Consider the following 13,430-nt stretch of genomic DNA (forward strand, 5'->3'; position numbering starts at 1 on the left):
GACCATAAGATATAGGAGCAGAATTAGGCCATTTGGCCCATTGTGTCTGCTCCACCATTCAATTAGATCATTATTGATCTGATATGATAATCCCCAACTTCACTTTCCCGCCTTATCCCCATAACTCTTGATTCCTTTACTGATTAAAAATTCTGTCTGTCTCAGCCTTTAACATACTTAATGGGCCAGTCTCTTATAGCCCTCTGCGGCAAAGAATTTCACAGATTCGCAACCCTCTGGGAGAAGAAATTCATCCTCATCTCTGTCTTAACTGGGAGGCCCCTAACTCTGAAATTGTGCCCTCTGACCTTAGACTCTCCCACAAGGGGAATCAACCTCTCAGCATCTACCCTTTCAAGCCCCCTAAGAATCCTATATGTCTTAATAAGGTCGCCCCTAATTCTTCTAAACTCCAGTGAGTACAACTTACTCACCCTCTCCTCATATGAAAATCCCTCTGTACCCGGGATTAACCTAGTGAACCTTCCCGGAATATCCTCCAATGTCATGTATTTTCTTAGATAAGGGAACCAAAACTGTTCACAGTATTCCAGATGAAGTCCAACTAGTGCAAGACTTCAACAAGACTTCCCCATATTTATACTCCATTCTCATTGAAATAAAGACCAATATTACATTTGCCTTCCCTATTACCTGTTGAACCTGCATGCTAGCTTTTAGTGATTTGTGCACGAGTTTCCCTCCATCCCTGTGCTGCGGCTTTCTGCAGTCTTCATTTAAATAATATTCAACTCCTTTATTCTTCCTACCAAAGGGCATGTAGTGCGTGACTTCACATTTTCCTACATTATCTTCCATCTGCCAAGTTTTTGCCCACTCACTTAACCTATCTATATCCTTCTGTATACTCTGTGTCATCCTCGCCACTTGTCTTCCCACCTATTTTTGCATCATCCACAAACTTGGCAATAGTACATTCACTTCACTCGTCCAAGTCATTAATGTATATTATAAATAATTATGACTCCAGCTGTGATCTCTGGCACTCCACTAGTTGCAGGTTCCCATTCTGAAAATGCCCTTCTTATCCCAACTTTCTGTCTTCTATTAGATAGCTAATCCTCTATCCATGCTAATACACTGTCCCCAACACCATGGGATCTTATCTCAATAAGTAGCCTTTTATGCAGTGCCTTATCAAACAAGGGAGATGTGAGGAAGAATATTTTTATACAGCGAGTGGTATTGATCTGGAACTTGTTGCCTGCAAGAGCGGTGGAAGTGTAGACAATAAATGTTTTCAAAAAGAAATTGGGAACTTGAAGGAAATAAAGTAACAGGATTACAGGAATAGGAGGAGGTTGTGGGACTGACTAGATAGCTCTGCAGAGAGCTGGCATGGACTTGATGGGGCTGAATGACATCCTCCTATGCCGCAATAAATCCTCCTCTCTGATGAGGAAGGGAGCACTGCTGGATCTAATAATGGGGATGAAGCAGAAGCTACAACAGAAGTAGACAATTTAGCCCCTCAGCCTGTTCTGCCATTCAGTGACAAAATGGGAATATGAAAAGGTTAGGAAAGAAGTCAAATAAACACCAGGAAGGTTAAAAAAATACTTCTAAATTAAATGATCAAGAATATGTTAAAAAAGTAATGCATTTTACAGATAAATAACAATAGAAAAATCAGATTGGGGTTAGGGTTAGGAAGGCATTCACATAATTAACTCACAGATGATGACAGGAAATGCAAAAATATGAAATAATTACTTTGCCTTGTTATTTAGCAGGGTGACTAAAATGGCCAACGTGACTGGAAGAAATCGAAAAAGATATAAAGACATTTAAGATAGAAGATGTGTTGATAATTGATAAACTCATCAAATTTGGAGGGATGCATCCCTTGTCCTGGATTGCATCAGTGCATGTTAAAAGAAGCTAGGCAAGAGATAGCAGACCACTAAACATTCATCAGAAAATACTATAAGGCTATAGTAGTGGACAGCTGATGTGTTCCCTATAGATAGTTCTCTGAACTTGTTCTTTGGCCGATTAGAGTAATGTTAGTAATCCTTATTCAAAGATTAAATAAAATAGATCTAGAAACTGAAGATATAATTGTCAGCACAGATGAAAAGGAAATATTATGTTTGGGTAAACTTACAAAATTCTTTGAAGAAGTGGGAGGATAGTAACAGTGCAGATATGGGTAATACGGTAAACGTAATATATTTGGATATCCAACAAGCCCTTTCTTGGTGGACTGATGACTAGGTCATGATATGTGGAGTTGGGAGTGTGTAGCAGAATGGATAGCACGTTGACTTCATTTCAGAAAACAAGAGTAGGAGGGGATATGAGGAAGATCTTTTTTTATGCAAAAGGTGGTGGGTATCTGGAATTCACTGCCTGAGTTGGTGGAGGCAGAGACCTAAACTCTTCTTAAACAAAAAAGTACCTGGATCTGTAGCTTAAATGCTGTAAATTACAGGGTTATGGACCAGGTGCAGTAATGTGGGATTAGAAAGGGCACCTTGGTGTCCTCAGGCTGGCATGGACAAAATGGGCTGAATGGCCTCCTTCTTTGCTGTAATTTTTCTATGGTCCGGTGGTTCTAAATGCTTTGGACTCCGGAATCAGAAATACAATTTTGAAGCTTGTGGATCTGCAGTTAACCCAGAGGAAGATGTGACAAAAGCCAAACATAAACTTGCGGAGTATCATTAGCAAATGATCTACAGTATAGATAAATATGAAGTGGAACCTTTTGGTCGAACGAATGAGCCTCATACTGCTCAGAAAAGTTACCTAAATGTGTTAGAGAAATTGACGGTTGGATATACATATACGCAAATTATTAAAAGGGGGTGGCACGGTGGTTAGTACAGCTGCCTCACAGCGTCAGGGAAACAATTTCAATTCCGGCTTTGGATGACTGTGGAGTTTGCAATTTCTCCCCGTGTTTGTGTGGGTTTCCTCCAGGTGCTCTGGTTTCCTCCCACAGTCCAAAGATGTGCAGGTTCGGTGGATTGGCCATGCTAAATTGCCCTGTGGTGTCCAAGATGTGTAGGCGAGGGGGATTAGAGGGGAAAATATGTGGGGTTTTGGAGATATGGCCTGGGGGTGGGATGCTCTGCTGAAGAGTCGGTGCAGATTTGAAAGGCCAAATGGCTTCATTTTACACTGTAGGGATTCTATCCTATTCTATCCTATCCTGTTCTGTTCTAGTGACCTGAGTTAACAAAGCTATTTTTTAAAAGGAAAAAAAGCACTGGGAACATTTTGAGAGCTATAGAATTGAAAGGTAAAATAAATGATGTTGAGCTTGTGTGGGACCTTGATTAGACCACACTTGAGGTACGGTGAACAATCTATTATAGAGGGATAGGAGAAGGTGCACGAGAGTGATGCCAAAACTGAGAGATGGTAGCTAATAGGAAGGATTGAATAGGATAAGGGCTTTTTTCTCTATAAAAGAGGTTGAGCATAACCTGATAGAGGACTTGGGATTCTGAAAGGATTGATTGGTTAAAGAAGATGTTTCCAATTATATAGACTATGGTCCATAAATGCATAGAATCCCGATACAGAAAGCCATTCTGCCATCGCTTCTACATCGACGCTTTGAAAGAGCACTCTACCTATGCCCACTCCCCCTCCCTATCCCCCACAACTTTGGATACTAAGGGGCAATTTAACATGGCCAATCCACCTAACCTGCACATCTTTGGATTGTGGGAGGAAATCGGAGCACCCGGAGAAAACCCACGCAGACACAGGAAGAATGTGCAAACTCCACACAGACAGGTCACCTGAGGCCGGAATCGAATCCAGAGCTGGTAAGATTGTCCCGGAGATGACAACACTGCTTACAAAGAAACGCAGCACTTAATTGTTCTGTTTTGGAAGTTTAAAGTACAATTAATTTAAAAGCATTCAGTGACCGTTGGAATGCTACTTTGCCGTAAAGATGGGTGGAGCTTAAGAATGTTCTAGAGTTTCAATTCTATCTGTGTGTTTGCTGGGAAAGTGAATGTTATGAAGCAAGGGAAATGTCCATACCAAAAATGATGTTGTTTGCAGGCTTCAGGCAGCAAATGGGTTGCTGTTAGTTGGTTTTGTGCAGCTGGGACTCAGGAGAAGTCCCAGGAGCCATTGAATAACTAAAAAGGTGGCAGATGGTCACTGGTTCTGTGCTGTAAAAGGTTAGAGCTCAGAGGAAGCTCTGGGAGCCATTCATAGTTTGGTGTAGTTGGGAGACTGGAGCTTGATGAAATCCAGGAGCAATACCAACTCAGAGACTAATGGGCTATTAAATGTTGAAATTGTACCAGTAAGTAGGGGCTGGAGTGCAGACTTAGAAATCCAGGGGAATGCAGTCTTGGGAAATGAGATTGAAACTCTGGGAGGTGTGCAGTTTTTGAGGCAGTCTGAGCTGGAACTGGGAATTCAGAGGCTTTATCTTTGAAAGTGAAAGGTTTGGAATCCCTCATTAAAGAGACAGAGTTTCAATAAGATTGGTTGACTCAGTCTTTACTGACATCTGGGTGGGTTGCTGAGAAATCAATGGGGTTTGTCCTGGTTGTATTTGTAATTTATTGTGCAGTGTGGTGTGTTTGACCACAGCTTGCCTGTTAGTTTATATGTAGCTCCTATTAACCCTGGATGTTAAGAGTATAGATGGATATTGTATATTGTTTTATCTTCCTGACTTTGTATAGTGAGGTTTATTTTTGTTTCTTTAAAATCCATGGAATCATAGAATCCCTACAGCGCAGAAGGAGACCGTTCAGCCCATCACATCTGCACTGACACTCCGACTGAGTATCTGACTCAGGCCCTATTCCCACGCATTTACCTCACTAATCCCCCTAACCTACACATCTTGGGACACTAAGGGGCTTGGCCTATCCAGCTCACCTGCATATCTTTGTATCTTGTGGCTTTATTCTCTTAGCAAATGTCTTGAATATCAAACTTTTTCTACTTCAAATAAAATGTATTGGTCCCAAAAGCGATTGCACCATGAATTTGGGGGTCTGGTCAAGGATCGTAACAGGAGGGCAAGCCCAGCTGGTTATCAAAAAGGGCACCTGTAATTTCTTACAGCAATGGATAGATGACACGAGAAGGCTAAAGCTGGGATAGAAAATCAGAAGAATACTGTTTTTAATTCAAGAAAAAATAAGAGAAGACCGTGAAAATGTCTTTATATTTTTATAGAGCAGTGTTTTTGACAGTGCTTTGAACAAGTTATGTCATCTTGAACTAGCTGTTAGGTATATAGGTAAATGGCCAGAACAAACAGATTGCCATAAGCAAACTGTGTAGATGAACACATGGCACTGTAGAAAAATTATAACTAAGAATGTTGGAATGAAAATGACAAAGCAGGACAGACTATAACATTTGCAAGATAAAAAGTCAAAGAGGAACAAAATGGCTGATTATATTTGGCATCATTTGTAATTATGCATTTCGAGAAGTCTACACGTTGCAAAGTGTTTGGAATATAGAATCAAGAGTAGGCCATTCAGCCCATCGAGCCTGCTGTGCCATTCAGTTGGACCATGGCTGATCATCTACCTCATATGTCACTTTCCTGCACGCTTTCCATATCCGTTGATGTCATTAGTCGCCAGAAATGTATTAATTTCTGTCTTGAACATGCCTCAGTCATTGAGCTTCCACAGCTCTCTGGGGTAGAGAATTCCAAAGATTCACCAACCACTGGGTGAAGAAATTCCTCCTTATCTTAATGTTAATGGCCTGTCCCTTATTCTGAGACTGTGCTCTGGTTTCTACACTCACCAGCTAGGAGAAACAACCTATCTACATCCACTCTGTCATATCCTGTAAGACTTTTGTATGTTTCAATGAGATCACCTCTCATTCTTTAAAACTCTGGAGAATACGTGACCAATTTCCTCAATCTCTTCTCATAAGACAATCCCACCATCCTAGGGATTTGTCTGGCGAATCCCTGTTGCACTCCCTTCATGGCAAGTGCAACCTAGGGCATGGAGATCAAAACTCTACACAATACTCCAGGTGCAGTTTCACCAAGGCTCTATACAGAGCAACACATCTTTACTCCTATATTCAAATACCCAACATACCATTTGCCTTCCTTATTGATTGTCGCATCTGCATGCGAGCTTTTAGTGTCTCATGAGCAAGGATACCTAGGTCCCTTTGGGCACGAACATTTTCCAACCTCTCACCATTTAAGAAATCTTCTGCCTTTTAGTTTTTTTCTACCAGAGTGGATAACTTCACACTTGTTCACATTATATTCCATCTGCCATGTTCTTGCCCACTCATTTCGCCTGTCCAAGTCCATTTGAAGCCTCCTTACATCTCCTCACGACTTACATTCTCACCTAATTTTGTGTCATCAATAAATTTGGAAATATTATAATTGATCCCCACGTCCAAATCATTGATATAGATTGTGAAATGCTGTGGCCCTACCACTGATCCCTGCAATACCCCACTAGTAACAGCCGGCCATATCAGCCACATGAACGGAGTGGGAATGGAGGGATACAAAAGAATGGTCTAGTTTGGACCAGGGAGCGGCGCGGGCTTGGAGGGCTGAAGGGCCTGTTCCTGTGCTGTATTGTTCTTTGTTCTTTATCCTGAGAATGGCCCATTCATTCCTACTCTGTTTTCTGTCTTTTACCAATTCTCAATCCGTACTTGTATATTACTTGCAATCACACGTGCTCTAATTTTGTTTATTTAACTCCTATCTGGGACCTTATAAAAAACCTACTGAAAATCCAAATACACCAAATGCACTGGTTCCCTTTTATCTATGTGACAATTAATATTCTCAAAAAACTTCCAACAGGTTTGTCAAATATGATTTCCCTTTCATAAATCCATATGTTCTAAGTGTCCAGTTACCATATCTTTATGTGTATTTTCTCTACTACTGATGTCAAACTAACAGGCCTATAGTTTGTCATTCTTCCTCTCTCTCCCTTCTTAAACAGTGGGGTTACATTTGCTACTTTCTAGTCTGCAAGAACTTTTCCAGAATCGATGGAACTTTGAAAGATAACACCAATACACACCATCTCTAAATGTTCCAAAATAAATCACTGAATACAGGCAATCACAGCTCTTTCATTATATATTTTCTTATAAATTAAGCAATAGAGTCATAGAGGTTTACAGCATGGAAACAGGCCCCACGGCCCAACCTGTCCATGCCGCCCTTTTTTAAAAAACCCGTAAGCTAATCCCAATTGCCCGCATTTGGCCCATATCCCTTTATACCCATCTTACCCATGTAACTATTTAAATGCTTTTTAAAAGACAAAATTGTACCCGTCTCTACTACTACCTCTGGCAGCTTGTTCCAGACACACACTACCCTCTGTGTGAAAAAATTGCCCCTCTGGACACTTTTGTATCTCTCCCTCTCACCTTAAACCTATGCCCTCTAGTTTTAGACTCCCCTACCTTTGGGAAAAGATATTGACTACCTACCTTGTCTATGCCCCTCATTATTTTATAGACCTCTATATGATTACCCCTCGGCCTCCTACGCTCCAGAGAAAAAAGTCCCAGTCTATCCAGCCTCTCCTTATAACTCAATCCATCAAGTCCCGGTAGCATCCTAGTAAATCTTTTCTGCACTCTTTCTAGTTTAATAATATCCTTTCTATAATAGGGTGACCAGAATTGCACACAGTATTCCAAGTGTGGCCTTCCAGTGTCTTGTACAACTTCAACAAGACATTCCAACTCCTGTATTCAATGTTCTGACCGATAAAACCAAGCATGCCGAATGCCTTCTTCACCACTCTGTCCTCCTGTGACTCAACTTTCAAGGAGCTATGAACATGTACCCCTGGATCTCTTTGTTCTGTAACTCTCCCCAACGCCCTACCATTAACTGAGTAAGTCCTGCCCTGATGAACAAAGCATCGTAGCTGTGAGGGACAGCTCGGTGGATAGGATATTAGGATGTAGATAGGCTGGAAAATTGGGCGGGGATCCTGGATTCAGGATTCAATCCTGGACCGTGGAGCGGCGCGGGCTTGGAGGGCCGAAGGGCCTGTTCCTGTGCTGTATTGTTCTTTGTTCTTTGTTCTTGTTCTGATTCAATCTGCCAAAATGCATCACCTCGCATTTGTCTGAATTAAACTCCATCTGCCATTTGGCCCAATTGATCAAGATCCCGTTGCAATTGGAGATAACTTTCTTCACTGTCCACTATGCCACCAATCTTAGTGTCATCTGCAAACCTACTAACCATTCCTCCTATATTCTCATCCAAATCATTAATATAAATGACAAATAACAGTGGACCCAGCACTGATCCCTGAGGCACACCGCCGGTCACAGGCCTCCAGTTTGAAAAACAACTCTCTACAACCATCCTCTGGCTTCTGTCAAGAAGCCAATTTTGTATCCATTTAGATACCTCACCCTGAATCCTGTGAGATTTAACCTCATGCAACAACCTACCATGCGGCACCTTGTTAAAGGCCTTGCTAAAGTCCATGTAGACCACATCAACTGCACTGCCCTCATCTACCTTCTTGGTTACTCCTTCAAAAAACTCAATCAAATTTGTGAGACATGATTTTCCACTCTCAAAGCCATGCTGACTGTCCCTAATCAGTCCTTGCGTCTCTAAATGCCTGTAGATCCTGTCTCTCAAAATACCTTCCAACAATTTACCCACCACAGATGCGGGGCTCACTGGCCTGTACTTCCCAGGCTTTTCCCTGCAGCTCTTTTTAAACAAAGGCACAACATTTGCCACTCTCCAATCTTCAGGCACCTCACCCGTGATTATCGATGATTCAAATATCTCGGCTAGGGGACCCGCAATTTAATAACATGGATCTTAATTTTTTCACTGCAGATTGAAGCTGCATTAAGTCGCATACCCGGTTCAACAGGTAGAATGACACTGCGTGCAAGGCTTGAAAAGGTATGACGAAATTTGGTTAAAGCATGTATTTTATTGTGATGACACTATAGTGAATTTTTAAATCATTTTTTTACTTCTGATTTTCTGCTGAGGTAGAGAGACGAGCAAAAACGTATAAGATGAATACTACATCATACGACATAAAGTAGATTGGCAGCATTATGGCACATGAAATTTACATGTAAGTTTGCAATGGTCAAGCAGTTAAAATGAGATTATCTCGTCACTGATAACTTTGAAAGATCATATAAACTCAGGGAATCTTCAAGAAATTGAGGAGAATCAGAAAAATATTCAAACTCAATAACAGGATGAAAGGTTGGAACCAGGACGAGCAACCTCAAGACTGTTAGTGGCAAGTAGTGAAATTGAATTATATAAATCTAGGAATTTGTCAAATTACTGCAGTACTTTGCCGAACATAATCATGGACTTCCAATGGAATTTCATGATTGCCAGTGCCCTCTTAGGGCATGTTACCCGAAGGAGGAGTAATTTGTAGTTTTGTATCCAGGAAAGAAAAGGTTGCCTGACTGCTCAAACAACCCGACATTTTCACCAATGTCCTTCAAGGAAGAAAACCGCCACCCTCCACATGATGTGTTGACTTCTGGTGCCTGCGGAAAGACTTAATGAGTTAGTTGTAGAAGGAGCCCACCAACTACTTCAACTAGGGGTGGCTAATAAATGTGGCATTGCCAAATTCCCCACATCCTGAGAACAAATAAGAAACAAGACTCTTTGAAATATTACCAGGATTAGCCTCAGTATCAATCCTTTAAAAATAAAAGATATTTGTTGCAGGGTGTTGTACTTACAAAAAGATAGAAATTTGTGAGAAATGGGCAGAGGATGTATGGAAGGGGACAGGGGCAGCTGATGAAGAGTGCAGACTGGACTCCCTGCAGTGAGATGGAGAAGAAAGAATCAGAAAGCTCTCCAGAATTAGCTCATTCAACCCAGAACAGGACCAAGATTAACTGAGCACAGCCAGCAATCACTCATAAGGGAAATTTATATTTATAAGTATTTCACCTGAGATGAATATATAATGTAGTGCAATACTTCTGGATCAAACATTTTAAAAACTTGGGACACTTCAAGTACATATTTTCTAACCAGCTAAATAATCCTTGAAAAAGATGTTGGCTTATTGGGTGGAATCTTACGAGATTTTTTCTAAGTGCCCAGCTAGTCTGAAAATAGGAGCGTTCCAGATCCATTTTTTTGGGCGGGTTTTCACACCCAATCTTATGCACTCTGTCTCTGAAAAGATGAGCTAGACAGTTTCTACCCAGAGGCTGTGGGCAGGGCTTAACTCTCCAGCCAGTCTGTAGAGGGAGGTATTGCGCATGTGCAGACCTCTGATGCTGCACATGCGCATTAACAGTAACAGGGGTCTGACAGACAAAGAGAGCCCCTGCTACTGCAGACAGCTTTAACTAGTTCTCACCCCCTGCAATCGCAGGGGCCCGTTGACCGAGATGTAAACCCCGCCACCCAGACCAATCGCAGGCAGAGTTGCAGCGGGCCCCGGTCATGGGGAGCAGGTGCTTTCCTCGCCGGAGAGAACCTCCCGCCGAGGCCATAAAGGAAAGCGAGCCTGGACGATTGAGCGCTAGGCTCGCTAAGCAAACGTAAAACTGTATTTAGCTAAATTTAAAGAAATTAATTAGCTTCTTGCCCATTTCCAGTGAGAGGCTGACCGCTTCTGATTTGATTTGATTTATTATTGTCACGTGTATTAACATACAGTGAAAAGTTTTGTTTCTTGTGTGCTGTACAGACAAAGCATACCGTTCATAGAGAAGGAAAGGAGAGAGTGCAGAATGTAGTGTTACAGTCATAGCTAGGGTGTAGAGAAAGATCAATTTAATACAAAGTAAGTCCATTCAAAAGTCTGACAGCAGCAGGGAAGAAGCAGTTCTTGAGTTGGTCGGTTGGTACGTGATCTCAGACTTTTGTGTCTTTTTCCCGATGGAAGAGAGAATGTCCGGGGTGCGTGGGGTCCTTAATTATGCTGGTTCTCGTAAAATCGCGAGAGATGACAAATTGGGCGTGATCCTGATTTCTCAGTTCTCACACAATTTTACCGGCTAGGCGGGGCGAGCTGGTAAAATTCCACCCACTGTGTCTGTAAGATAAATTACAGGGCAAACCTTCAGCAAACTCTGCTGTATATAAAATAAACTTATTTGTTTGGAAATGTAACTTGGTTGAGACAATTTGAAAGACTTAAGTTTGTCTGATCCAAGTTGCCTGTCTCAGTGGAGTTGGGAAACAGATCATCCCCTCACCTCAAAAATATATCTTGTGCATTTTCTTCCTATAGCCTTGATTGTGCACAGAGTTCACATCATGCACTGAGCATTGCTATTATTCTGAACTGTTTTCACAGGAAGCTTTGGAAGATCGTTTAGAAAAGATCAATCGTGATCTAGGATCAATCCGCATGACGTTGAAGCGGTTTCATGTTTTACGAACTTCTGCAAATTTGTAAGCTGTTTCCCATTCTCCATTTGACCAAATTTTTACTTGCACTAAAACTACATGTTAATGCACAGTTTTCACTGGCAAAATGTGGGTCTGTTTTGGATCGTGAAGGATGGCCTTAATATGTGCGTCTATATATTACAGGTCACATTGTATATGTAAAGCGAAACATTCTGTGCCTTTTTTAGGAAGTGTAGTCCATATCTCATAGTTTTATTGTAAAAAATTGGAACCAAAACCCACACAAGATATATTTTAGTAATGCTTAGAGAGTGCACAATATCTGTACTTTTGTATATGATATAGACCATATGGAAATGGTTACTGTTTGTTAAAATCTGCACTAAGATGTAAAGTGTATTGTCACAAAATATTTTGCAAACTTGGGATTTTTGTTTCTCAGAATTTTTTAATATTTTATATTTGATGTTGAAATATGTTTTCTTGAACTAATTTTTCAAAAAAAATAAAAATGCAGTATTGAAAAACCTATAAGCCAGACATTTTATTGCAATAAACTGTCTTAATTCAGTGAGAATATCTCAAAATGACAAGCCAATTAAGTATTTTTTTAGTATCTGCAACAGGTTTCATAGAGCCTGTGAAAGTTATGCCAATAACTTTAGCAGTGAGCACATCACTCAACCTCCAAATTTATTTCTAATTACTGAACTATGTCTAGATAATTTAGTTGGCCAACAATGCTTTGAATATGTAAGACTATAAATTGCTGTTTGGAAACTTATTAAAAATGTAATGCTGACACTGGAATGACTTTTTTTGAGTTACAAATTAATGAATCGGAACAATAAGAACATAAGAACATAAGAAATAGGAGCAGGAGTAGGCCATCTGGCCCTTCGAGCCTGCCCCGCCATTCAACAAGATCATGGCTGATCTGAAGCGAATCAGTTCCACTTACCCGTCTGCTCCCCATAACCCCTAATTCCCTTATCGATCAGAAAACTATCTACCCGTGATTTAAACATATTCAACGAGGAAGCCTCCACCACTTCAATGGGCAGAGAATTCCAGAGATTCACTACCCTCTGAGAGAAGAAGTTCCCCCTCAACTCTGTTCTGAACCGGCCCCCCCTTATTTTGAGGCTGTGCCCTCTAGTTCTGGTTTCCCTTCTAAGTGGAAAGAATCTCTCCACCTCTACACTATCCAGCCCCTTCATTATCTTATATGTCTCTATAAGATCACCCCTCATCCTTCTAAACTCCAACGAGTACAGACCCAATCTGTTTAATCTCTCCTCATAAGCTACACCCCTCATCTCCGGTATGTTCTCTCTATAATAACATATAAGCGGAAAATGCTGGAAAATCTCAGCAGATCTGACAGATCTGTGGAGAGAGCATAGAGCCAACGTTTCAAGTTTGGATGACCCTTCGTCAGAGCTGTCAAAGTTGTGAACAATCTGGTTCAGCCTTGGGCAGTTGCCAGGGAGGGGATAGAGTCTGTATCTAGGGAAGAGAATTTGTTTGTGCGAACAGAAGACAGTGGCTTTAGCCTTCCCACTAAAATTGGGAAATTTCGGATTATCCACTACTTTTGGGCGGCACAGTGGTTAGCACTGTTGTCTCATGGCGCCAGGGATCTGGGTTCAATTCTGGCCTCTGGTGACTGTGTGGAGTTTGCATGTTCTCCCTGTGTCTGCGTGGGTTCCCTCCGGGTGCTCCGGTTTCCTCCCACAGTCCAAAGATGTGTGCGCTAGGTTGATTGGCATACTAAATTGCCTCTTAGTATCAGGGGAATTAGCAGGGTAAATTTGTGTAGTTACAGGGATAAGGCCTGGGTGGGATTGTTGTTGGTGCAGGCTTGATGGGCTGAATGGCCTTCTCCTGCACTGTAAGGATTTTAAGGACAAGCAGCCTCACAATTTAGGATCAGAAGAGGAGTCAGGACAGGTGTTGAGGTAGAGTTGTGTGTCATCGGTGTACATGTTAAAACTAATGCTATGTTTTTAGATGATTCCCTCAGGTGAATCGTTGAGTTATATATATCAGAATG

At 41.4% G+C, this 13,430-nt stretch overlaps 1 protein-coding gene across 13 annotated transcripts in view; it reads left to right on the forward strand.

Annotated features, from left to right (window-relative positions):
- The window catches only part of mphosph9 (M-phase phosphoprotein 9), a 112,825-nt gene extending 100,637 nt beyond the window's left edge, over positions 1-12,188 (forward strand). For 7 of the 13 annotated variants that reach the window (XM_078227113.1, XM_078227112.1, XM_078227117.1 and 4 more), the window contains 2 exons: positions 8,852-8,920; positions 11,319-12,177. In XM_078227113.1, coding sequence (XP_078083239.1) covers positions 8,852-8,920; positions 11,319-11,420 — 171 coding nt within the window. In that variant the 3' untranslated portion in view covers positions 11,421-12,177. Of the gene's footprint in view, positions 1-8,851; positions 8,921-11,318 lie in introns of all 13 variants that reach the window. The other 6 variants (XM_078227116.1, XM_078227115.1, XM_078227124.1 and 3 more) reach the window with 2 other exon arrangements.
- Positions 12,189-13,430: the final 1,242 nt, after the last annotated feature.

Source organism: Mustelus asterias, chromosome 13 (genome assembly GCF_964213995.1).
Source record: "Mustelus asterias chromosome 13, sMusAst1.hap1.1, whole genome shotgun sequence".
Taxonomy (NCBI): Eukaryota; Metazoa; Chordata; class Chondrichthyes; order Carcharhiniformes; family Triakidae; genus Mustelus; species Mustelus asterias.